At 50.6% G+C, this 26,886-nt stretch overlaps 1 protein-coding gene across 1 annotated transcript; it reads right to left on the minus strand.

Annotated features, from left to right (window-relative positions):
• Nucleotides 1-12,446: 12,446 nt before the first annotated feature.
• On the minus strand, nt 12,447-17,334 carry SLC32A1 (solute carrier family 32 member 1). Its single transcript, XM_032606830.1, has 2 exons — nt 16,715-17,334; nt 12,447-14,363 (listed from the first exon to the last, which is right to left on the minus strand). The coding sequence occupies exons 1-2, from the start codon at nt 17,105-17,107 to the stop codon at nt 13,176-13,178; spliced, it is 1,581 nt and encodes a 526-aa protein (XP_032462721.1). The 5' UTR covers nt 17,108-17,334; the 3' UTR covers nt 12,447-13,175.
• Nucleotides 17,335-26,886: the final 9,552 nt, after the last annotated feature.

Below are 26,886 nucleotides of genomic sequence, written 5' to 3' on the forward strand. Positions count from 1 at the left end.
AGGTGGTTGTAAATAAACATCCTTAGCAAGAGATGAGACCCCAAAACGTTCTCAAGAACCTCTAGGAGCACTTCTAGGCCAAATAGGGAGCCAGTTAGTGGCAAAATCAGATTAAAGGTGTTGCCTTTCAACCCAAGCCATTTTCTCAGACATCTGAAGGAATCCATCATTAAACTGAGAAAGTGGGGAGGAGCAGAACAGAGTGAAAATAAGTGAATATAAGTTTAAGAACTACACCTAAGTATACTAATATGGAAAAATCTCCAAGATATATATTTAAAAGAAATAAGGCAGTGCAGTTTATAGGAACTCCCTTTAAGAAAGGGGGTGGGGAGAAAATATATATGTTTTTGCTTGTATTTTCATGCAGATGGACAAGAAACTAAGAAAAGAGTTTGTAAAGGAAAGGGACAAGGTGAGTGTGTCAGGTGTGGGAGACTTTTTCACTGCATACTTTTTCATATACTTTTTATTTTTTAACCGTGTGAAAGTATTACCTTTTAAGGGGGGGTGGAAAGCACTATGTATAGGCGATGTAGATTGGATTATTGTTCCCAGTTCTTCACTCCTCTATAATAGGATAATACAGGAGTGAACATCCATACCATCTGCCATGTAACTTTGTTGGGCCTCTCTCACCGTAGACATTGATAATGGGCTTGGCCATGGGACTCACTTTTAGCCGGTGGACTGTTAGCCAGATATGATCTGAGCAGAGGCTTCAAATGTGCTTGTGTGGCTTAGACTGCCCTCTTACTCTCCTGCTGTTAGTCATGAGAAGAACATGCCCTGAGTCTAAAGAGGATGAGAGACACATGGAGAAAACCCAACACAAACTGTAGCCTGGAACCAAGTCCAGCCAACCTCCCACCTAAAGCTGAGCTGTTCCATGGGTACCAAAAATGTTTGTTTTTATAATCCACTGAAATTCTGGGGTTGCTATGCAACATTATTGCAGGAAAAAACTGACTGATACACTAGACCAATGGCGTTCAGTAGTTCTTTCTGTTTTGATGGGAACGTTCTACAATCTGAAATGTCTAATGCAGTAGCCACTAACCACATGTGACCACAGAGCACTTGAAATGTGAGCAGTGCAACTGAGGAATGGAATTTTTATTTAATTTTAATTTACATTTAAGCTTAAATAGCCATATATGGCTAGTGGCTACTCTGTTGCACAACGTACCACCAGACGAAATCCATGGCTGTAGTTATTTGCCCATGGAAATGACTAGAAGATAGATCAGAAGCCTACTGTGTTTGTTAGTTTCCTAGGGCTGCCATAACAAAGTACCACAAAGTGAAATGGCTGAAAACAACAGAAATTTATTCTCTCTCGGTCCTGGATGCTAGAAGTCCAAAATCAAGGTATCAGCAAGCCTGTGCTCGTTCTGAAAGCTCCAGGGGAGAATCTGTTCCTTGCCTCGCTCCCAGCTTCTGGTATTGCTGGCAGTCTCTGGCTTGTAGACCCAACCCTGCACTCTCTGCCTGCATTGTCATGTGGTCTCCCTGTGTGTGTCTCTCTCTGTGTATCTCTTTTCCTCTTCTGATAAAGATTTAAAAAAATCATATCATATTAGGATTAAGGACCCACCCTACCTCAGTATGACCTCATCCTAATTACATCTGTACCTCTGCAACAATCTTATTTCCAGATAAGATCACGTTCACAGGTACAAGACATTAGGACTTCAACATATCTTTTTGAGGGGCATGATTGAACCTACAGGGTCAACACTAAGTTTTGAGGGAATTGTCTTGTCAAGAAACCACAAGTCTGGACTCCAAAATTATATATTTGACTTGTAAGGTAACCCTAGGATCCCAAACCTGCACCAGGAGGAAGCCGAGTGTGAAAGCTGTGCCACCCCAAGGAGAGGATACTCTCTGAGATCCCCAGGAGGTTCACAGATATGAAAGAACTTCTCAGAGGGCAAAGCCAAGAGCACTGAGAACAGTGGACAATGGAGTTGCCCCAGGAAAGGAGAGGCAGAGAGAGCTCTAACCCAGAAGTTACTCCACTGCCAGGGAAGGAAATCCATAAATTCCTGACCAGCACATTTTGATCATTGCTATCAACCTATGACTGCTGTGTGGGGAGCTTTCAAAAGTGCTAATGCCTGGGTCTCACCCCTAGAGATTCTGCTTTCATCCTATGTGGTGAGACCTGGGCATGGGGAGCTTTCTAATCTCCCCAGATGATGGTAGAAGGAAGCAAAATTTGAGAATCAGTGCTCCAGGGCCTTGCACCTCCAAGTGTGGATTGCAGCCCAGCAGCCTCACCATCACCTGGGAGCTTGTTAGAAATGCAAAACCTCCAGCTCCACCAGAGATCCAGTGAATCAGGAACCTGAATTTTAAGAAGATCCCCAAATGATTCACGTGCATATTAAAATTTGAGAAGCATGGGTCTGGACCTCTTACCAGCTCTGATTTTTATGTGAGAAGGAAATACAACTTCTGTTCCGCTTAAGGCACTCTCATGTTGGTCTCTGAACTCACACACACACACCACTACGTATACACACTGCACATTTAGGTGATCAGGCAATGCATATGCTCTTATTCATGAGGGAGTCTGCACAGCAGGACTCAGGTGATAGAGCCATTAGAAAACTGTTCCAAGGAAATATTTGCTTCCCAGTCTGCCTGATGCTTGGCCAGGAGGGTGTGATGGGAACGGGCATCAAATTTGGCTGTTGAAGCTCAATATCAAAAAACAAACAACCCAATAAAAAAATGGGAAGAAGGTCTAAGAAGACATTTCTCCAAAGAAGACAGATGGCCAAGAGGCACATGAAAAGATGCTCAACACCGCTAATTATTAGAGAAATGCAAGTCAAAATTACAATGAGGTATCACCTCACACCAGTCAGAATGACCATCATCAAAAAGTCTACAAACAGTAAATCCTGGAGAGTGTGTGGAGAAAAAGGAATCCTCCTACAGTGTTGGTGGGAATGTAAATTGGTGCAGCCACGATGGAGAATGGTATGGAGGTTCCTTAAAAATAGAGCTACCATATGACCCTGCCATCCCACTCTTGGGCATATTTCTGGAGAAAAACATAATTTGAAAAGATACACACACCCCAATGTTCATTGAAGCACTATTTACAATAGTCAAGACATGGAAGCTACCTAAGGGTCCATTGACAGATGAATGGATAAAGATGTGTTTTGTATATATATATTACTCAGCCATTAAAAAAGAATGAAATGATGCCATTTGCATCAACATGGATGGACCTAGAGATTACCATACTACGTGAAGTAAGCCAGAGAAAGACAAATATCATATGATATTGCCTATATCTGGAATCTAAAAAAAGGATACAAATGGGACTTCCCTGATGGCGCAGTGGTTGAGAGTCCGCCTGCCGATGCAGGGGACATGGGTTCGTGCCCCGGTGTGGGAGGATCCCACATGTCGCGGAGCGGCTGGGCCTGTGAGCCATGGCCGCTGAGCCTGCGCGTCCGGAGCCTGTGCTCCGCAGCGGGAGAGGCCGCAGTGGTGAGAGGCCCGCGTACCGCAAAAAAAATAATAAATAAAAAAGGATACAAATGAACTTATTTACAAAACAGAAGTAGACTCACAGACATAGAAAACAACCTTATGGTTACCAAAGGAAAGGTGGAGAGAGGCATAAGTTAGGAGTTTGGGATTAAAATATACACACTACTGTATATAAAATAGGTAACCAACAAGGGCCTACTGTATAGCACAGGGAACTATACTCAATATCTTGTAATAACCTATAATGGAATAGAATGTAAAAAGAATACATATATTTATATATATGTATAACTGAATCACTTTACTGTACACCTGTAACTAACACAACATTGTATATCAACTATATTTCAATAAATTTTTTTTAAAAAAAGGAAAACAATTTGGCTGTTGAGCTGTGATTCATCATGGTGGACTAACACCGTGTGCTCAGCCTGGCTCAGGGCTCCTTGAGCCCACTCACTGCCTGGGAAAAGGAAGAGATATTATGTAGCTAAGGAGGCAAGCAGCAGACTTGGGCTAGAGACAAGGAACTTAGCACAGGGTTTCCAGCTTCTCCCCAGATTCTGCCAACCCACTAATAGGCTCATTGGATAGAGGGGATGCTGTGGCTTTTTTTTTTTTTGGCCACTGCACGTCTTGCGGGATCCTAGCTCCCTGACCGGGGATGGAACCCAGGCCCTCGGCAGTGACCTTTCAGTCCTCATCTTCATTGACCTGTTGTTGAGCTTCCTTTCTTCAGCTTCCCTTAGTCTGCCTTACTTACTGGTGTTCTTAGACATCCTCTCTTTATACATCCCCCTTTAGAGTGGAGCCTTCATTAGAGCTGTTTCTCAGTCCTGGTCTCGCTCTTCTTTGAAAAGCTTCTAGGTATGCTTCTTCTACTCCAAGCTCTGAGATTTAGAGACAAGAGATACCCACATCCCCATTCCTGGTCCAAATCAGATGCTATTTGTCCAGAGAAAGGAAACAAATTTTTGTCCTTTCCTGCTTCTTACAACCTGTCCTTCTTCAACCCCAGAACATCATTGTCTTTATTCTTCCCCTACCTCTCTGACTATTCTTTATCAGACTTGAATTCTCCTCTTCCTTATCCTCCTTTGCCTGAGCTTGAAATATTGCTGTTCCCCAAGGTCCTTGGCCCAGTGCTTTTCTTATTTTCATCCATTCTCCTGGTTGGTCTCAGTTGGGCTGTATCCTGCAGGCCTGCAAGCCTTGTAAATGCCCAGCCTTGAGACTAAAGAAAGAGCACAGAGACAGCAACAGAGACAACAATGTTTTATTGGATAGGGGACCTTACACATCTGAAGCAAAAGGTCCTGGAGTGATACCCCACCCCTTGTATGACAGACAGCAGGTAGGACATGGCAGCAATCTTCACTACTCGGGGGCGGGGGGTGAGGGCGGAGAGAAGGAGGCTACAATTTTTTTTAATTTAATTTTTATTTTATATTGGGGTATAGTTGATTTACATTGTTGTGTTAGTTTTGGGTGTACAGCAAAGTTGTTCAGTTAGACATATACATATATCCATTCTTTTTCAGATTCTTTTCCCATATAGTTTGTTACAGAATATTGAGTAGAGTTCCCTGTGCTATACAGTAGGTCTTTGTTGACTATCTATTTTATATATATTAGTATATATTAGTAGGGTATATATTTTTATCCCAAACTCATAATTTGTAGGGCGCGGCCGGATAGCCATTACGCATGCACTAAGTATGCCGCTAGGGCGTATGCACCTAATATGCTAATCAGGTTTTGAAGCAGTGGCCTATCCAAAGTCCGGCTTGCGAAATGCGATAAACCATACGGACGAATCAGGGACTTACACGAGTCCTTAAGCCCTTATATAAGCAGACAGGCTCGAGCGTACGGGGTCTTCCTTCCATCCGCCCGAAACCAAGCTGTACTCCAATAAAGTGTGATGCGAGAAGAATCTAGCGTGTGGTGATTCGTCATTCTGCTGGTCAGAAGCGGCTCGCCGCAATAATTTATCCCTCCCAGCTACCTTTCATCTTTGAAGTTTGTTTTCAAAGTCTGTGAGTCTGTTTCTGTTTTGTAAATAAGTTCATTTGTATCATCTTTCTGGATTCCACATGTAAGTGATATCATATGATATTTGTCTTTGTCCGACTTACTTCACTTAGTATGATCATCTCTAGGTCCATGTTGCTGCAAAGGGCATTATTTCGTTCTTTTTTATGGCTGAGTAATATTCCATTGTATATATGTACCACTTCTTCTTTATCCATTCCTCTGTTGATGGACATTTATGTTGCTTCCATATCTTGGCTGTTGTAAATAGTGCTGCTATGAACATTTGGGTGCATGTATCTTTGTGAATTATGTTTTTCTCTGGATATATGCCCAGAAGAGGGATTGCAGAATCATATGGCAGCTCTATTTTTAGTTTTTTTAAGGAATCTCCATACTGTTCTCCATAGTGACTGTATCAGTTTACATTCCCACCAACACTGTAGGAGGGTTCTTTTTTCTCCACACCCTCTCCAGCATTTATTTTTTGTAGACTTTTTGATGATGGTCATTCTGACTGGTGTGAGGTGATACTTCATTGTACTTTTGATTTACATTTCTCTAGTAATTAGTGATGTTGAGCATTTTTTCTTGAATGTTTTGCCCATCCATATGTCTTCCTTAGAGAAATGTCCTTTTAGATCTTCTGCCCATTTTTTGATGGGATTGTTCTTTTTTTTATATATTGAGCTGCATGAGTTGTTTGTATATTTTGGAGATTAATCCCTTGTTGATCACTTCATTTGAAAATATTTTCTCCCATTCTGTGGGTTGTCTTTTTGTTTGTTTATGGTTTCCTGTGCTATGCAAAAGCTTTTAAGTTTAATTACGTCCCTTTTGTGTATTTTTGTTTTTATTTTCATTACTCTAGGAAGTGGATTAAAAAAATATTGCTGCAATTTATCTCAAAGAGTTTTCTGCCTATGGTTTCCTTTAAGAGTTTTATAGAATCCAGTCTTACATTTAGGTCTTTAATCCATTTTGAGTTTACTTTTGTGTATGGTGTTAGAGAATGTTCTAATTTCATTCTTGTACACATAGCTGTTCAGTTTTCCCAGCACCACTTATTGAAGAGACTGTCTTTTCTCCATTGTATATTCTTGCCTCCATTGGTGTAGATTAATTGACCACAGATGCAAGGGTTTATTTCTGAGCTTTCTATCCTGTTCCCTTGATCTATACTTCTGTTTTTGTGCCAGTACCATACTGTTTTGATTACTGTAGCTTTGTAGTATAGTTTGAAGTCAAGGAGCCTGATTCCTCCAGCTCTGTTTTTCTTTCTCCGGATTGCTTTAGCTATTTGGGGTCTTTTGTGTTTCCATACAAATTACAAAAATTTTGTTCTAGTTCTGTGAAAAATGTCATGGGTAATTTGATAGGAATTGCATTGAATCTGTACATTGCCTTGGGTAGTATAGTCATTTTGACAACATTGGTTCTCCCAATCCAAGGACATGGTATATCTTTCCATTTGTTTGTGTCATCTTCGATTCCTTTCATCAGCATCTTATAGTTTTCAGAGCACAGGTCTTTTGCCTCCTTAGGTAGGTTTATTCCTAGGTATTTTATTATTTTTGATGCAGTGATAAATGGGATTGTTTCCTTAAAGAGGCTACCATTTATAGGGGGAATTAACATCAGGTTGGCTCATCAGTTACCAGGGAAACTAGCGGCTGGGGCAGGGAGCAAGCACATAGGTAGTTACTGATTAAGCCCTATGATTAGGGTACAGGTGAAGCAAGGACTGGTCAAGCAGGGGATGTACAGAGAGCAAAAGAACAGCCATCTTGAATGGTGTGACCATACAACCTCATAATTTCCTGTGACTCCAAATCTATTTATGTGTTGATGATCTTTTTGAAAAGAAATTACAATACAATAGGGAGCCCAACAGCGACTATGCCCGCTCTTGTGGAGCTTACTGTGCTTAAAGTTTGTTGCCATAGACCCATTTATCCTTCCCTCTTTTCTTCCTTTCACCTATTGATCCATCCACTGATCCACCTTTTCATCTGTTCACCCCCTGACCCATTCTTCTGTCTATCCATCTTTCCTTCATCCACGGATCCATCTATTAGTCAATGGCTTATCGACACAACCATTGGCCTTCAAAGCACATACCCACTGACCCACATCCATCTACTTGTTCATCTGTCAATCCATTGACCTAACTTTCTCTATATTAGTGATCCCAAACCAGTGGCACATCAGGAACCTAAAAATCTGAATCTAGGTGTGAAGGCAGGGAACAGTAATCTCTGAAAACCTCCCTATTTGATTCTATTCACCTTGCCTGGCACCTGTCTAAGGATGTATATTTGGGAATCACTGTCCGAGATTAAAAGCACTGTGAATACAGGAGCTGTCTTAGTTTAGCTTTCTTGGAAAGCAGACACTGCAACAAGGACTCAGGTGTAGTTAATCATTTGGAAGGTGATCCCAGAAAGGACAAGTGAGGTAGTAGGGAAAGGGAGACAGGGAAGGGGAGGGGAAGCCAAATAAAAGGTGCTTTGATGAGCTTGTGGACACACGAGGTTCAATCCTGCTGGGAACCATCTGAGATACCTTGTGGAATAGACCACAAATAATCCCAATATAGGACAGGAGCCATTCATTTATTGCCAATTGACTGGGTGTTTGGGAGCTTTTAACTCCCCAGCAATTTCAAGTTGTTCTTCCAAGGTATTCTAGAAAGCCCTTGGGCAGAGGAGAGAGAGACAGATGGAGAGAGGCACTTTGTCATGGTTTGCTGTCAGGTTCCTGAGAAGTGTCCACAACTTCTGGTGAACTCAGATGCACCTAAAGACATAGGATAAGGCATTGACCCCTACCACAGAGGCCATGTCTATCTTGTTTATTGCTGCATCCCTAGGGGCTAGAACAGTCCTTAGTCCAGTGGCCTATAGTAGATGCTCAACAAATATTTGATAAATAAATCCTGTACACCTACCAGAACTTGTGCCAGGTACTGGGTAACAATTCCTTTAATTGTGCTCTCCGTTCGGACTGTACTTTCCTCTCCCATCTAGAGTCTGTACCATTCCCTCTGCATCCTCAATCTCTCTGCCCTGTTTTCACCCCATCTGCAGAAGGTTGCTGGGAGCTGCTGGAAGCTCATATGGCTGGGCCCTCAGCACTGCTGGATCATCCTGCTGGGTGTCCCTGGCCAGAGGACCCTCCTCGCCTGGCCCCTCCTGGACCCCATAACTGGCAGAGGTGGCACCCACAGCATCTCTGTAGCATCAGCTATAGCCAGACTCTTGAAAAGTCTCAATCCAAACTTCCAGGGAGTAGAACTCATTTCCCAAGGCCAACCTCACACCCAGAGCTGGGACTAGTGTGAGAAAGTGAGGCGTTTGTTTAGAGAGCAAAATATAAAAGGATGCCAAAAAATTCAATAATCAAGATCATATTTTATGCAGTCTTTTTAAAAATCAAAATTCAAAAGTAAACCATGTGTTCAAAATAGCACGACGAACAGATAATAAAATTTAAAGACAGGATTGTATTGCTGTTATTTCCTTTTGCCTCAGACTCCATATGGCCAAGCATTGTGCCACTACTGGTCCTGTGCTTATCTGAATGTCACGCTTACCGACCCTGCCTGCCTAAGTATTTGGGAGGGAAATATACTGAGGTCTTCAATTCTTCAAATTTACATTAAAAAATGGATTATTGAATGGATTGATGGATAGATACAGGATAGGATCCAGCACCATAAAATGTTAATTGCTCAAGTTAAGCTGTGGAATTCTTTCACCTTTTCTGTATGTTTGAACTTTTTTTTTTTTTTTGTAATTTTGGAGAAGAAAAAATAAAGAGCAGTGGGAAGGACCCCCGAGGCTGGCTCCCCGGGGTCAAAGCAGCTCCACCCCCTTGACCCCTAGGTGTCCAGTGAGGACGTACCGGTCCAGCCAGCCTGCTCCTCCTTGACCTAAGCCTGTCTCTGGCTCTGCATTTGAGATCCCTGCTCCCCACCAATAGAAAGGCCTGGATCCTCTCCACTTCCTGACTGGTGCCCGTGGAGTCCGGTTGACTCCCTCCTTCCCTCCAAGGCCCCTAAGTGGGGAACATATTAGTCCCTGGGGTAGGGTTTGTCATTTAACAAAACATGTCCTATGATATAGCATCCTTCTATGTTTTGGGGGGAAAAAAAACCCATCGAAATGTCACTTGAAATATGGAGGACTTGAAAGTAAAGCACTAGAGATAAGCAATCATTATCAGCTGGGTGGGGAGGTGAGAGTGAGGAGTGGCAGGGAGGGAAGAAGCATTTAGAAATCTAAAGGTGGAGGGCTTCCCTGGTGGCACAGTGGTTTAAAATCTGCCTGCCAACGCAGGGGACACGGGTTCGAGCCCTGGTCCGGGAAGAGCAACTAGGCCCGTGAGCCACAATTACTGAGCCTGCGCGTCTGGAGCCTGTGCTCTGCAGCAAGAGAGGTCGCGATAGTGAGAGGCCCGCGCACCACGATGAAGACGGGCCCCCACTTGCCACAACTAGAGAAAGCCCTCGCACAGAAACGAAGACCCAACACAGCCATAAATAAATAAAATAAAATAAAAATTTAAAAAAACAAAGAAATCTAAAGATGGAGAACCTTCTCTCACCGCTGGGGAGCGAGGCAGGGCTGGCTCGGGACAGGGTGGTGGCTTCCTCCGGGATCTTGGTGGTTCCCAAAGCACAGAACTGGGTCAGGGTCCGAAAGGCGTAGAGCCAGGATCCGTCATAAGAACCGTTGGGAACTGAGGGAACCCTGGTGGGGTGGGAGGGGAAGGGTCTGGTCCTGAGGTGGATTCCCTTCCTCCTCAATTCCTTCACTGAATGAACCTTGCCGGCCCTATCTGCCTCCCTCGAATTCGGATTGCGAACTCACGGCGGACCCGAGGAGAGTTCAGGAGTTCTTTTCAACTTCTAGCCATGCACTTTGGTGTTGGGGGTAGGAGTCGGAGATGCAGAGATGGGTCGCATCTTCTCCTGCCGTCTATTTCTCCCGTCGGCCTGAATGCCAGTCTGGGGATGGATGTATTGCCCACGAGCGGGCAGGGTTTCCCTTGGGGCTCCTAGGAGCTTGGCTCTCCCGCCTCTGCCTTTCTGGGCCCGCGCAGGGTGACGGGTGGGGGACCCGGGCTCCAGGGAGCTGAGCACAAAGCCGGGAGCTAAGAGACAGTGCAGCGGCTCCAGGCGAGTCCGCGGAGATGGCAGCCGTTGTCCAGGGCCTGCCTGGTGTCTCATTTGTCCTTTTAAAGACGGGAAGGACGGAGCTGGTGCAGCGTGACGCTCCCTCCTTCCCTTCCACTGCAGAAGTCAGGGCTTTTTCTGAAGGTTACAGACCGAGCTCCAACTCAGATCGTACCCGAGGGTGGGTGGACCTGCGGAGGAGCAGCGGAGGCGGGGCAAGGACGATGAACAGTCAGTTCTCCCGGCCTGGGAGGCATCAGAGGGCGTAGAGGGACGGGAAACTGAGAATCCTCTGGTCAACTCTGGATCCTGACTCGCGACAATAGAGACAAAGGGGCATCAGGTGGGTGACAGCGGACATCTTAAATGGCCCGTTCAAATCGTCAGAGCCGCAGGCGGCCGAGGGGACCAAATTTTATCCCCCTTGCGCTTCCACGCTTGTTGGATGGCTGCAGAAGCAGGCGGTGCGAGGTCACCTCTGTCGCAGGCACGCGCTCAGGGATGCTCTGCACACACAGGCAAGCACACGCATTCATCAAAGCTCTCACAAGACACAGATACAGCCTCCCACCCCCAACCCCGCACGTCTTCGTGTAGGCGCTCTCTCTCACACAAGCACACTCTGACCCACGCCGTGGCAGCGGGCAGGGAGAAATGGCCACTGTGTGTAGGCATTCTCCCCGCCCTTTCCTATGCTCCCATTGCACCTGGAGAAATCGTTCCAAACGAGGCCTCTGCCTTGGTGGGAGAGATCAAGAACCTCCCATCGTGGCTTCTCTCCCGCTGAGAATGGCCTAGCCTTCCTGAGCTCCCAGATTCCATCTGGAGAGTCTGACCGTGATCCATACCAATGCACCCAGGACTGGCGCCCCTGGAAGCAACAGGAGGGCTGCCCTTGCAGTAGGATCTGCATAAAAAAGGACAGGGTCCTCTGGGTAATTTAAGCAAACACATTCTCAAACAGGCTGCTCAAGAAAAGGGGAGGCTGGGACATAAACGGTTCTGCCTGGTGAATCTAAACAGCCAGATCTCTTCACTGTGGCTGTGTAAACCCCACCTTGGACTTGAGGGGGGTTCTCCAGGGTGAGAGGTGCCTGGGATGCTAGGTTGGCAAACCCTGGGAAATACACAACGGCCCTGCTGACTTCCTTTGTAGCTCTCTTCACAGCCGGCAGTCATACTGTGGATTTCAGAGTCCCAATCTATTGCCTGTCTCTCCTCTGCTAGACTGTAAGCTCCAGGAGGGCAGGGCTGAGTTTGGCAGCCTGCACGGTCCCAGACCTGGTGGGCTGTCTATAAATATTTGTTGAACAACTCTGTAGGGCTTTTGTACGTAAGCAAAACTTTTTCTTCCTCTTTATTTTAGGACTGGAGTTCAAGAGTGTCCACCAAATTCTCAGATGGATCCAGCCCCCGGGGAAAGGTTTGGGGGTGGGGGGGAAGCCTAGTCCTGGCGGCTGGGGAGCCAAGGCCACACCGAAACCGTGGACGCACCACCATGTGCTCCTTTGCCTGAGTCCCCCAAGTACTCAGAAAGCCTCCCCTTGGTGCTGAGCACCCCTCACTCTCCCCGGAGCTCTCCAGGGACTCTTTAACTACAGCTGCTTCTCCTTCCCCACTTGCTTCACGGGGTGGGCCAGGGCTGGTTCCCTCGCCACCCAGCGCCAGGATTCCCGCGGGTGCGAAAATGCAGAACTGAGACAGGGCCGCGAGTGCCTTTGTTTCTTCTTTATTTGCGGATATAATTATGCACCGCACTCTAAATTAGAGAAGGATTTTTTTCCTGATATACATTTCATCTTATTCACCACGAGCACACCACACGCACAGCAGAACAGTTCCACAACCTGATAAATTGCACAAGGTGAGTCTGGATTCCTGAAAACCGGCAAGCAAGCCGGCCCCGCCGGGGCTTCTCGCTTCCCCGCTTCGGCGAAGGAAATCGCCCACCCGAAACGGATTTCCCGGCCAGCCTTTCCCGCTGAAGGGTTGAAATGTCTCCGGAATGGGAATCGTTCTTGCTGGAGATGGCTAGACTCTGCAGATTCCAAGCACTGATGGCTGTGAAATGTGCCCGCAAGGTCAAGTTTCTGCGCCTGCGAGTTGCGCCCCCTCTCCCTCCCTTCCCCCCCCCCCCTCGGTGACAGGGACCAAAGTGTCGGGGCCCCTCCTGGAAGGACAGAAAGCCCTGCCCACAGATGCGCCGCCGCCTCCCCCGAAACCAGGGTGTTGTGGAAAAGAAAGGACAACAGAAACGCAGACGCAATGGATTGTGGATCCCTATCCCCTCCCGCCCCCAACCCCCAAAATCAGAAACGGGGAGCCAGAGATGTTTAAAGCTTGGCTTCCCAAGCGCGGCTGCAGGGCGCACGGGTTTGTTGGGGGAGGGGTGGGTGGGCAGCGGGGAGAGCGCGGGAGGGTGGCCGGGGCTGGCCCTAGCGCCCTAGTCCTCCGCGTTGGTTCGGTAGGCCTCAATGAGGCCCTCCAGCGAGTGCACGAAGCCGGACACGCTGCAGATGCCGCCGATGACGAAGATGGCGACGTCGAAGAAGACCTGGTGCCACAGCAGCTTGCGCCAGAGCAGGCGCAGGTGGAAGAGGCTGGGCAGCAGGAAGCAGAGGCCGGCGCCCGTGAGGCTGCCGGTGAGGCCCATAAGCAACGCGAAGTGCGGCACGTAGATGGCCATGAGCAGCGTGAAGACGACCAGCGCGCAGCGCAGCGTCAGGCCCCACGACTTGAGGCGCCCGTCGCCGCCGTAGCAGGCGGGAAAGAAGGCGCGGCTGCCTTCCTGGAAGAGCGACTTCTCCAGCACCTCGACAGCAGCGAAGAAGGGCAACGGGTAGGACAACAGGGCCTTGGCCACCAGGAAGATGTTGACCACGGCGCGGATGGAACCGGGCAGGTTATCCGTGATGACCTCCTTGGTCTCATCGGCCCAGGTGAGGTAGGCGACGAGCGCGAAGAGGCCTTTGAGCACGCAGGCGGCGATGTGCGTCCAGTTCATCATGCAGTGGAACTCGCTGGGCTGCTGCATGTTGCCCTCCAGCGAAGGCAGGAAGATCTGCGACGTGTAGCTGAACACGATGATGCCAATGGAGATGGGAAACTTCTTGACGTCGATATAGAACTTGACCTTCTCCCAAGCCCAATCGCGCGCCCTCGATAAGCAGTAGGCAATGACCAGAATGTTGATGACGAAGTGGGCCAAAGTGCACAGCAGGCTGAACCTGGACACGGCCTTGAGGTTCTTAAGGAAGGCGCAGGGCAGCAGCGCCGCCGTGGCGATGATGGACCAGGACTTCTGCGACACAGGCAGCCCTGGGAAGCTGTTGTACATGAGGTTGCCGCTCACCACCACGTACAGGATGCAAGTCATCACCAGCTCGATGATCTGCGCCACGTTCACTACGCGGCCGCCCAGCGTGGGGAAGCGTGGAGCGCAGCAAGCGTTGGCGATGGCCACATACGAGTCCCGCACGCGTACCACCTCGCCGTCCTCGTTCTCCTCGTACAGGCATGCGATGAGGATCTTGCCAGTGTAGCAGCACACCACGGCGGCGAAGATGATGAGGAACAATCCCAGGTAGCCGCCGTGCAGGATGGCGTAGGGCAGGCCCAGCACGAACATGCCCTGCGGAACGAAAAGACAACCAGACCCGGGAGCTCAGTGGATGCTGTATCGGAATACGGCGTCTGGGGCAGTGACTTAAGGGTGTAGCCGGAAGGGGGCGCTAAGTGTGAACTGGGCCTAAGCCACTGGGAGGAGAGGGTAAGGATAGGCTGGAGTGGAGGTGTAGAGCGGTCTAATGGGGAGCCTGGGTATCGAGTCAGAGGTGGAGAAGGGGGTGTTTAAGGATGGAACTGAGAAGGAGAGGTGTGCTTAATGGCTGGGAGGTAGGGAGGGGGCTGAGTAAGGGGTCAAGCCGCAAAGAGGGAAGGGGTACGAGGAGATACCTGGGGGTGGTTCGGAAAAAGATGAGAAGGGGCTGGAGGGGGTTGACCGGAAAAGGACGAGGAGAAAGGTAGAGAGCTGGGCCTGAGCCGCTAGGAAAAGGGGATGCAGAGTCTAAGGTGGGGCTGCAATGGGGTGCAAGGAAGGCAGTGAGGGGAATGCAGGTGCCTAAGGGTCGAACTGGAGAGGGAAACCGTTGAAAGCGGCAGCGGGAGAGAAAGGAGACGGGGTAGGGAGGAAGGGGGGCTGAGCGTGGAGCAAGCGGCAGGGAGGCAAGACCAGTGGGAACGTGGGGTTTGTTGGCGAAGGGCTTTGGGTGGGGTGAGGCCAGAGGCGTGGGGACAGGGAGACAGGGTTGGACAGCCTTAGGGCCAGGCCGAAACTGGGGCGGAGAGACCGATCCCTAAGGAAGGGGACTAAGTGGTAGAGGCGAGCAGGATTAGGGGCCTACGGGGAAAGCGCAAGCGCTTTGTGAACGGCGAACCCAACCGGGAGGCAATACCCAGAACCTGCGGGAACGGGCGGGCAGAGCTGTGGAAGAAGGGTTCAGAATCCACATAGGGAAGCAAAGCTAACGAAATCCAGGGTTACCGAGGCTTGCAGGCCTCCAGCCTTCCACCCTGGCCTCCATCAAGACCTACGGAACGGGGCCTTTAAAGATGCCCCAGGTGAAGGGGGGGGGCGGCAACCGAAGCTGGTGCGTGCCCCCGGTCCCTGGTTGCGCTTGGCCGTCCGGCCCGGCCCCGGAGCGGAAGGCGCCTCGGGTCGGGTCACTTACTGAGCAGGGCCCCGAAGAGCCCCGCGGAGCCCGGGTCCCGGGACAACCCCATTTCGGCCTCCAGCTCCCGGGAAACCCACGTTCTGCGCCCCAACGACCTGTGCGCTCCGGGGACGCCGAGGGTGGGAGATGGGAGGCAAGCCGCAGGGCCCGGGGACGCGTGGGGCGGAGGCCCTCTCTGCCCCTCGAGCTGCGGCATGCTCGCCTTCTCCAGCTCCCGGGGTCGTTGTGCAGGTTCCAAACCCGCTCCCGGTGGAGTCCGGCGCCGCCTGGTGGGGACTGAGGGTTGAGAGTAGGGGTGACGGGGTGGCGGGCCTGGAGACCAGAGGCGGTTCAGAGCATTTGGAGGCGGCTTCTCCAGGGTCACACGCAGAGGAGCTTTTTGCGGTGTAGCCGGGATTTCGAGCGAGAGGGGTGTCTGTGCGCAGGTAGCGCTGAGGTACCAGGGACCATATTGTGCTTGTGTGGTCATGCGTATGTGTGTGTGTGCATGTTTGTGTATACCTGTTTGTCCCCGACAGGGCTGCACCTGAGAGCGGGTGGATCCTGTATGCATGAGTTTGTGCATGTGTGCATGTGTTATGTTCAGATGGGTTTATGTGTGTGCCCTTGGTATGCACGGGTATGTGTTTCTGTGTGGGGGAGGTGTAGGGGTGTATGAAGGTGCATTTGAGGATAATTCTGTGGTCTATATATAGATGTATGTTGTGTGCACCTGTGACCGGCGTTTCTTCGGGGGAGGGGGGCTGTGGGCATGTGTGCCTGCCTATGTGCATGCGCGCTGTCTATGCGTGTGTGTCTTGTGTGTCGGGGGAGGAGACTCCCAGCTCAGATCTTTCCCCCTCTCCTTTTATGCCGAAAATGCAGCTGTGAATCCATTCCGGAGTCCCAGGCCATACTGTTCCCTCCAATCCTGATTTTCTTTCTCCCTCACCCCTCCCCACTCCCCCTCCTCCTGTTTTTCTCGCTTGGCAGGGTCTCCGGGAAAGCGTCTCTAACCGAACCTCAGCCTAGCTGTCCGGCGGCCGGGGATGAGGGAGGGGGCCGGATAGGGGGTGGGGAGACACCACCTGGGGACGTAGATCCCCGCGCAGGGCTGGAAGGGATGGGGGCAGGCGAGATTCCTGGTACAGGAAGGGGTCTTGAGGCTGAGATCTCCAGGGGACTCTACTGCGAGTAGAGCCTGGTGCGCAGATCTGGGGGAGGGGGGGGGGGGCGGGGAGAGAGGCAGAGCTGGGAATCCCGCGCTCACCTGGATAGCGTTGGTCACGTTCCAGCCCGCCTCCCACGCCGTGATCTTGGGCTTGTCGTGGCCCCCGAACTCGCCACCAGCTCCCAGGGACTGGTCCTTAGAGCCCGAGGGCGGCAGGGGCGCGCCGCCGCCTCGCTGGTAATGGATGTCTCCCTCGACGGGCGGTTCAGCGCCCTCGTCCCCGCAGGGCTCGCCCTCGGTTTTCAGGATGTCCATCTGCAGGCCCTGACGGTGCTCAAAGTCGAGGTCGTCGCAGTGCGCGAAGCCCACCGCCTCCTCGTCGGTGGCCGCCTGAAAACCCATCCTGGCGAACATGCCGCTCACCTTGGCCTGGGACTTGTTGGATACAGACGTGGCCACGTTGGACAGCTTGCTGCGGAGCAGGGTGGCCATGGCGGCAGCGGGGCCCGAGAAAAGGACAGAAGGGTCTGGGGACGCGGGGGACGCACGGCAAGGCGGTGAGGGCCACGGGGGCGCGAGACCGCTATCTTCGCTCGCTTTCCCCGCGGCGCCCCGGGGCGCTCTGGCTCATGACCCCCTCGGCTGGCGTCTGAGGCTCGCTCAAGGCCGACCCGGAGGGCGGGCAGCGGCGCTGGCGGAGCGGCGGTGGCGAGTGCACTGCGGAGCTGCAGCGGGGCGCGGGCTGGGCTGCGGAGGGCGGCGGTGGCGGCGGCGGCGGCGTCAGAGCATCTACGCGAAGCTGGCGCGGCGCCCCCAACCGCGCGCAGCCCAAAGCGCTCCCGCCCCTCAGAATCTGGCGGGGGCGGAGGGGCTGGGGAGGGAGAAACTCCAGGAGGTAGGAGGAGTGAGGAGAGGGCAAGGAGAAGAGAAAGGGGGCACCAAGGGACTCCGGAGAACCGAGATGCGGACAGGAGAAGGGCGCCCACGGAAGGGAGCAGGAGGGGGCGCGTGAAGGAGGGGTGTGGAGGGCGGGGTGGGGGCCGGAGTGCTGCATTTCTGGAGGAGGTGCTAAACTCCGATCCTGGCCCTTCCCACCTCGCCGCCGCAGGGAGGGAGGGGGCCCGAGCGGGCAGATCCTCTTGGTCCCCTGTCCCTGGCTACCCCCTCCAGAGTTCGCGAGCCTTTCAGCCCCAGATCCTCTGGCCAAGGACTGGTCTAGACGCCTAGAAAGGCAGCAGGACAGTTACCTGTGTCCGGCGGCCCAGGCCGTCTGGGCATCGCTCTGTCTCCCTGGCACCCATCACCAGCACTTCAACCCGGTCGCGAGCCCCCCTTGAAGGCAGAAGTGATCGGCAGAAGTGGAGGAACGCTCTCAAGAAGGCTCAGCCCCGGCCTCGGTCACTGGGGCTGTCTCCTCCCGTCCAGGGACGACGAGATGGAAGTGATTCTGCGGGTTGTTCGCCACCAACCGTTCTCCAAACGTGTGCATAATGAGGGCGAGAGGTTGGCTGTTCGCTTTCTTTTCCTTTGGGGGTCTGGAAGGAGGAAGGACTGAAGGCACCTGTCAACAGCCTCGAGGCGGGTCTGCGAGTGCCCGCGCCGCGGAGGGGCGCAGCTGGTGCCTGGCACAGAGGAAGGAAGGGCTTGCGGCGGGCCCAGGGTGGGGAGGCGCGCTGTGCGCCCCGGCCCTGCTAGCCCGGCGGCTGCCGGGGGCTTTGCAAACCTAGACTGTTTCTGTTGAGTGGGTTGAGTCTAGCTCGAGAGCAGGAGAAAGACCCAGAGACAAAGACCGACACTGTACCAGGTATTGCTACGGGCTGGAGCTGAGCGGACTCCGAGGGTGAGATCTGGTAACCATGTTTATTCTGTAAGTGCATAGTTCTGCGCGCATTTGAACCTGTGTGTGCGCAGAGCTTGTGTGCTGGATTGTATGTGTATATGTATTCCTGAATGGGTTGCTTGCGGTTTTGCCTGTAGGAGTCCTTTTGTAGTTGTGTCTCCGTGCGGGTCCGCGGCTCGGTGTGTTGCCAGCTGGGCTCCTGCCCCGGGCTCTTAGGCACTAAACAGCAGTGTCAGCGACCTGGCCGTCCCAGCCTAGGTACAGGAGGACTAGTGGTTGTGACTGGGGGCGGGATGGGGAGAATCTGAAGGAATCGAAAAGAAAGGGGCTCCCAGTGACCCCCTTCCCAAGACCCAGTCTCTCTCAGAACCCCAGTCTCCTCCTCCCCTGCTGTATTTCTAGATTAGCTCAGGTCAGCGCACAAGTAGGACGGCCTGAGGGCTTTGACCATCGCGTTGGAGCTGCCAGGAGAAGACAGGCTTCCCCTCTACCTCCTAACCCTCCCTGCCCACACCACCAGCACCTCACGGTCTCTGAGAATCTCCTCTCCGGATACGGAACCTCCACCACATTGGGCAGAGATGCTAGTAATCACTCCCAGGTACCCCCCTTAAATTCCCCCAAGAGCCTGCCTGGCAGAAAACAGAAACCCTCTGCCCTAGCGTGAAGCATTCCCCACCACCACTATGACAAGAAAACCTCTCCATAGAGCCTTCTCCCAGACACGGACCCTCCAAATCATGATAGGACTCAGAACAAAGACAGGACAGAGATCCTTCCCCCAAACACAGAGATTCACTCCTCCAAAGAGGCTTTGAAAAAAACAAACAAACAAAAAAAATTAACTGATCTCCCAACCCAGAGATTTGCCCTAGAGACAGACCCTCCCCACCACAAACCCCAGATGCTAGGGAGAGAGAGCCTTTTCCCTACAGATTTCTATAGACAAAGATCTCTATCTCCTAATTCTCATCCCTCCCCTTCTATTCTTGGTGAAATTCTTTAGTTGCACAGGAGATAATCTGGGCAGAGACAAGAGTTCCCTAGGGCTCCCTTCCACCCCGTACATACCCAGACCTGAAGATGGTCATTGATGCCTTCTTTGACAAGTGAATCAATAACACATATGTATCAGTTGTTCATTGCCAATTTGTGTGTGGATTTTGTGAGGGTCCGGGGTGCTTATCCTGTCTTTCCTTTTCCCTACTGATGTTCACTGTTGTAGGACCCAAGGTGGGCTGTGAAGCTCTTGCAGTATTGAGAAATGAGGTCATTCATTCACTCATTTATTCATTCATTCAGCAAAATTTCTCAAAGCTTATTCTGTGTGTGACTCTCTTTTGGCTGAAGATGACACAAGCACGGTCCCTGTTTCTGCTTCTCACCCCAATTCTTGCGACTGCAGGTGGGGACCCCAGAGAGCACTCAGGCCAGTCACCCTCTCTGCAATGCTTAAACCATCCCTAAAACATCCCAACACAGCCTCACTTTCATTCTCATTGTACAGAGAAGCAAACCCAGGCCCAGCGGGAAGGTGTCCTGCGCAAGGTCATGCAGAGTCCAGGGCAGAGCTGGGCTAGGACGAAGGAACCCTGATGCTCCTCCAGTGCGCCTTCCCCTCCATGACCTCATCTTGGAAAATCCTGCCCCATCACGTACTAGCTGTGTGACATTGGGCGACTCACTTAACATGTCCCAGCTTCCATTTCCTCATCACTAAAATGTGAAAATAACAACAGACCCCTGGAGTTCTTGAGGGGATTCAACGAGATTGGGCATATAAAATTCTTGGCATGTGCTAAGGGTCCCAAAACATGGTAGCAATTATTTTATTATCATTGTTGTTGTCGCTATAACCCAATGACCATTTTTCATTGTTTGGGGGAAAGTGAGTGTACGAGAAAAAGCCTGTGATTGGGGCTGAGAGTCGAAGTGAGTTGAATGCACACCCTCTGGCTTCGCCACACCTCTCTGTCCTCACCCCTTCCAGTCCTGGACTGACCTGAAGGGAAAAGAATGAAGGGCAGGAGGAACGCAGAGGGCAGAGGGCCTGGCAGGCAGCCCCAGGAGATGACCAGGACCACCTATCTATCTGGTATTAAGCTGGGCTGTGCTCTAGTGAAGCCATCAACTTCTGAATTCTCCTACTTGCTCCTCTAGGGGCACCCTCAGGAGAGGAATTTGCAGCTGCTTGGCCCCCTGAGTTGAAACACAACATGCGCATACACACATCCACTCACACACAGCTAATGACAAGCCAGTTGACAGATGCACAAAGAAATGAGGACCAACACACAGATTCAAGTACATTAGCAGATTCACACAGCCTAACAGCAACACACATAGGTCAGAGACAGGCCAGCGCATACACACTGACAGACGCCCAGACACAGGAACACACACACACACACACACACAGATTCACAGTGAGACCAATCATCAGGCACCCACAAAAGCAAGAATACCCCTATGTGATCATGAAAGGGAAAAGAGGAGAGAACAAAGAGAGGAAAGGGGCAGAGGAGACATAAAAAGGAACGTGCTAGAAGAGGCAGCAGGGAGACAGAGCAGGACGTGCTAGACAGAGACAGCAGCTGGGGGGCACAAAAGAGACAGAGTTGCCACAGCCTTCCACTTGGCCGATGTCATAACCCAGATCTGTGACTAAGATAATGTGGATGGCGGGTGAGGAGGCAGGAGCTGCCCCTGCTGCCTGTCCTGGGTGTGGGGATGGGGGTTCTCCTCCCAGAACCACACAAAGTCCCACCCTCTTGGGGGACCTGGGCTGCCTGAGAGGGAGCAGTGAAGGACTCCCAGGACTCCTGCCAAGTCCCAAGAAGCTAAACCTGTATTCTGGATTGGTCCTGCCACCTGGACCAGGGTTGGGGGGCGGCGGGTGTCCCTCTTCCAAATGAGATTATTCTCTCTATTTTTGATGCCTTCAGTAGCCAAAGGGTTAAACACCTGGCTAGCAGAGATGGAGGACACTTTGGGGGAATAAATAGGGTTAAATAGAACTGGGCTTATCTCCCAGAGCAGGCAGCACCATGGGGGTGGGGCATGGAGCCCTTGAATTAATGGCCTGGAAAGCCAACATCATGAGCATCGTTTCGGGGCTGAATGATCACAGACAGACCCCCCTCCTCTTCCTTTTCCAGAGCATATTCTGTCCGTGAGCCTTTTCCTGCTATGGGGACAGGCGCTGGCTCTATAAATCACCCTTCCCCCATCAAGCTAGTGCATTGGCTTGAGAAAGTCATGCCCATCTTGCCTCAAACCAGAACCCACTTTCCTGATGCTGAGTCCATGGGCACAAGGGGGGAGAGGGGGCAGCAATCCGTGCCCAGAACAAAGACCCTGATTCTTCTCCCTTTGGTGAGACAAATCAGGGGGCACCATGGATGGTGAAGATGCTGCCTCTGCTAGCTCAGGGTGAAACATATTAAAATATATTAATGACTTTGTAAATATTAGCAGTTTTCCTTGCTGAAATAGAGAGCATGCCGTCTCTGGAGGCATGCAGGCCAAGGCTGGATGTCCTCTCAGAGATCATGTGGAGTTCTGCCTCAGGGCAAGGGAGGCTGGATTTCATGAGTTCTGGGCTTCTAGGTTCATGTCTTTGTGTGCATGGCTCTGAGAAGAGACCAGGGAGCAGGGGACACTGGGGAGCCAGGCCTGGCCCTTGGCAGCCTTTGAAACCAGAGGAAGCTGCCTGGAACTGAAGCAAGAGCACTGGACTGAACCCTTAGACCAAGGGTTCCTGCCTTTATGAGAACACAGCCTCCTATTACACTGGGAAGCAGGGAGAATGACGACCTCATTCCGCACTGGGTCCCTAGCACACAGTAGACACTGAATAAACATTTGTGGGTTGGATTAAATCCATATCACAAAACCATTTCCCCCCATGAACTTTTAGTATAATTGGTTGAGGAAACACACATAGGCAATGGCCAAAATTTAGCTCTGAATTCTGAGTTCTGTAGCTCTTCTAAACTGATTCATCTTTAATGCTCACATTACCTTCAACATAGTAGGAAGCCGGTCATACATACATGTGTGAGATGTGATTTTTGTTCAGAGAGGGCTTGGGGTACACACCCAGATTCAAAGACTCCTTGCAAGACCTCTCAGCAACCGTTAGGAATCTGTGGGTCACCAGTTATAACTGGGAGAGATAGCTGTGGTGGAGGCTCTGACTCCAGTGAGCCCTGCTGCAAGGGCCCTGAACTCCAGGAGTGCAAAGGTGCTGTGGGTCTGACCTCCTGGACCTTCAAACCTGTTGGTACAGAGCTAACCTTTATTGAGTGCTCTTTGTGTGCCAGGCATTGGTGAAAGCACTCTGGGGATTGCCTCCTTAAATTCCCACAATCCTTAGGTTAGGCTACTGTCACCTTCAGAGGCTTAGGCAGGGACTGGGAGAGATGGTGCTGGATGGGCACAAGCAGGGAAAAGGGGAAGGTTGGAAGGATTATGCAAGGTGAGAGATGTTAGATTTGGAGGGCCAGGGGAACTGGAGGTGATCCTTGCTTAGAAGGGTTAAGGGCTAGCCTCTGCTGGTCAAAACATTGCCTCACCCAGATAGCCTACCTTCCTGAGTGATATGGATCAAATTGTGTCCACTCAAAATTCACTATGTTGAAGCCCTAACCCCCAATGTGACTATTTGGAGATAGACCCTCTATGGAAGTAACTAAGGTTAAATGAGGTCATAAGGGAGGGGCCCTGATCCAATAGGATTAGTGTCCTGATAAGAGGCACCAGATCTTGCTTGCTGTCTCTGCCATGTGAGTACACAGTGACAAGGTGGCCATTTATAGACCAGGAAGAGAGTCCTCACCAGCAATCAACCCTGCCACGTCTTAATCTGGGACTTCTAGCATCCAGTACTGTGAGAAAATAAATGCCTGTTGTGTAAGCCACCCAGTCTGTTGTATTTTGTTATGTTGCTCAAGCTAAGACACTGAGTGATCTGCCAGCCCCTGACCAGCACTACCTCAGTGGCCTAAGATTTTTCTAGGTCACAACCTCTTTGAACATCTAAAGAGGCTGAAGATCCTCCTTCCACAAACACACACAAAATGTCACACAGAGTTTCAAATCCTCTATTGTCCACTCATGATAATTCTATGGCTTCCAGTCTAAGGGCTAACTCTAGAAGTTTCTTTCTCTTCCAATTCTGCTGAGAGCTGGAGTCAGGTGAGATATCAACATTAATATTTAACAAATGCTTATTCTATGCCAGGTTCTAGGGTAAGTGCTTTGTCTGTGTTCTCTCACTATTGCCTTAGAGCATTTTTTGAGCTTGTGTTGGTTTCATGTCCATTAGGGATGAAGACGCTGGCATACAGAGAAGTTAAGTAACTTGTCCAAGATCTCACAGCTAGGAAGCGGAGGATCCAGGATTCAAACCCAGGATCAGAGCTGACCTTATAACCTCCACACTCTAAGTGAGTCTGCCAAGAAGAGCTTAGGCCTTGGACTCCAGGGAGGGGCTGAAGTCCAGATCTGGCTCCCATTGGCGAAACAGATCTCCATGTCTTCTCTTGGGCATGCTTCCTGCACTGAGAGGTATCTATGTCTACTCTGGTCACCCTCATCTTCCTCCCTACCACACAGGCAACTCCTCTGGGACAAGAGGTGGGGAGGCACGGGGGCAGGCATACAATAGGTGCTCAGAAAAGCTTGTGGATTTCACTAACGTCTGGGTGGCCTTTGAAGGTCAGGTCCTGTATCCTGGGCTTTCCAGCCTCAAGAGCACATGGCTCTTCCCCATGGGATGGCTTAGCCTAGCACAGCTGATAAAGGCTCCTGGGACATTGACTGTTTCTTAACTTGGGGTGTATGAACCCTCGCCCAGAACTGGTTAATTTTATGTTGTATCATTTTATATCTAAAGTATCTACCAGCAAATTCTAGATCCCCTGGATGACCAGATACTGCTTTAATCGTTGTGGGTCTTATGACAAAAGAACATAGAGGGGCTAAATGCTGACGCGTACAACACAACACTCACTGTGCAAGTGGAGATTTAATTTCAGCGACACATCATCCATCACATTAAATTAATCGTGTCATTTTGAAATTTCTGATTTTGTAGCTTTGTTTGTATCATGTGGGTACATTGTGTTTGCTTTTCCAGTTGTATAAAGCTAAAAGGATATGGATTTATACTTAGCTTTATGTTTGTACATATTTCAGTAAAATCATAATAAAGATAATTTGTCAGTTGTAGGGAGGGGGCTGTGATTTTTTTCCCGTTTGAAAAGTGGCTCGTGTATTAGTCAAGTGTGAGAAGCATGCGTTTAATTCATTCTGACCAAGTAGAAAATAAGCTTCACACATTGGTGCCCCCCACACACAGCCCCTGCCACCTGCATGGGTCCCCATCCTCCGTCCGGCTCCCCCACTGCTGCCTTGGAGGGGAAATATGACAGCGTAATGAACAGTTGTACGACGTGCTATAAAAAGGCAATTAAGGGAACTATTGGACTGGGACAAGCCAGTGTGACCTGGTTAATAGCTCTGAGCAGAGCTGGGCCGTGGGGAGGGGGAGGGGGAAGGGGGAAGGGGGCTTGCTGCTTTACAGTGAGGGGCTGAGCTTTTCCGCTGCCCACTGCCTGCTAGCTACTGAGGGCACCTGGGCTGACCTCATGACTAACGGGTCCAGGGACAGCCTGAGAGGGATGTTGGTTCAGAGCTCGTCTCCAGAGTCTACTCCGCCACTCCTGGTTGAGTGACCCGGGCCGGTGACTCAGGGTCTCTTAGTTTTAGTTTACTCATCTGTTAAATGGGAATAAAAATGATTGTCCTAGACTGATGTCCCGTCAGTGGGAGGAAGGAGTGTGTCATTCATTATTTAACTGGTCAGTGCTCAGAGCTGCCTAGGGAGTCCAAAGGAAGATGTGGAAGAGGCTTTTACTTTGTGTTTAAGTAGGATCTTCGATACAACACAGTCCGTGTGTGTGTGTGTGTGTGTGTGTGTGTGTGTGTATTGTGATCAGCTCACCCAGGCTCTCCGCCCTACACGGGATGTGAGTTCTTTGATTGGATCTCCTGGAGTCACCCATGTGGTCATGCATCGTGTGGTCACTCCGCCCCTTTGGACCCTCTCTCATGTCCTCAGCCCCTCAGTCTCTGTACTCCCCACATGCCCCTATTTGTTACCATCTTTGGCATATATCAACCTTTAGGATGGAGACAGAAACACTTCCTGCCCCATCCAAGCACATCCTTGACCCTACTTCACTGTGTTGGTGGAAGGATTAATGAGACAGCACGTGAAAAGTAGGTAGCGAAGCACCCGGCACATAGTACGTGCTCAATAAAAGCAAGCTATTCTCATAAATCAACTATATTTCAATGAGAATTAAAAAGAAAACCTTACCTTAAAAAAAGCGAGCTATTCTTGTGGTCACAATAAGAAAAGCTCTGGGTTTATATTTAACACCTAGTGCAGTGCCTGACACATAGTAGGTGCTGAATAAATGTTTGTCGACTGAATTAATGAATAAAACCCCACTTGGTTCCATTATCTACTACCTATGATTGTACACTAACCCCTCTCTGAGCCTCAGTTACTCATTAGTCAAATAGGGATGTGCTGCTGCCCCCTGGTCAGAGATGCCTTGCAAACCGTAAAGTCCTGCCCACTGTTGGAACTGGTTCTATTCACCCCCACACCCACCCCCACTCATCTGTGCCTGGCACCTGGATTTCTGAGAGCCCGGGGGCTCAGCCCGCCAGCACGCGCATTTATCCTAAAATAGGAAACAAGCACACACATTGGCTGCATGGCCCCCTCCCCCTTCCCACAGTCTCAGATGGAAGTGAAGCTGACAGCCAGCCAGCGACAAAGGAGCAATCAGGAATCATTATGGCTTATTTAGGGTGGGCTTGGTGATTGGCTGAGAAGCCCCGGCTCGCTCCTCACTCAAGAGGAAGAGGGTCTGAGTAAGGCAGCTGGAAACAAGTCCCTCGGCTACTTCTCTCCAGCACCCAGCCCCAAGGGGGGCTGTGAGAGGCAGGTGGGTCTCAGAAAGAGACCCTGTCCTCCAGGGAAGTGGTGGCACTCCAGGCCTATGCACTGACATCCCCAGCCACTGAAGACTAATCTGTGGGCCTCATGCTGACTTGGTAGAGTTCTGAAGCCAAGTCTGGCCATCTCTATCATCCAACCGCACTCACGATGAAGTGCTAACCCCCTCCCCTGCCCTCGCAGCTTATAAGACCCCGTGTGTCCTGACCCCCGCCTGCCTCAACAGCTTCCTGTCCAGCAGTAAAACTGGATCTTTGTTTTCAGAGAGTGACCTTCTTCCTACCCCCACTCCCACTTACTCTCATTTCTGTGGCTGAGAACCCACACTGAAAGGCAGGCAGGGCCACCTTCAAATAGAATTCCCACCACTTTGTAACTGTGTGGTCAGGAGAC

The sequence above is a fragment of the Phocoena sinus genome, chromosome 15 (genome assembly GCF_008692025.1).
Source record: "Phocoena sinus isolate mPhoSin1 chromosome 15, mPhoSin1.pri, whole genome shotgun sequence".
NCBI lineage: Eukaryota > Metazoa > Chordata > Mammalia > Artiodactyla > Phocoenidae > Phocoena > Phocoena sinus.

Bases quoted from the DNA above. Each gene is read 5' to 3' on its own strand.
- SLC32A1 (XM_032606830.1), bottom strand. From the start codon at position 17,107: ATGGCCACCCTGCTCCGCAGCAAGCTGTCCAACGTGGCCACGTCTGTA. The intron at 14,364-16,714 runs GTGAGCGCGGGA...TTCGTTCCGCAG, and splicing joins ACGTGACCAACGCTATCCAG to GGCATGTTCGTGCTGGGCCT.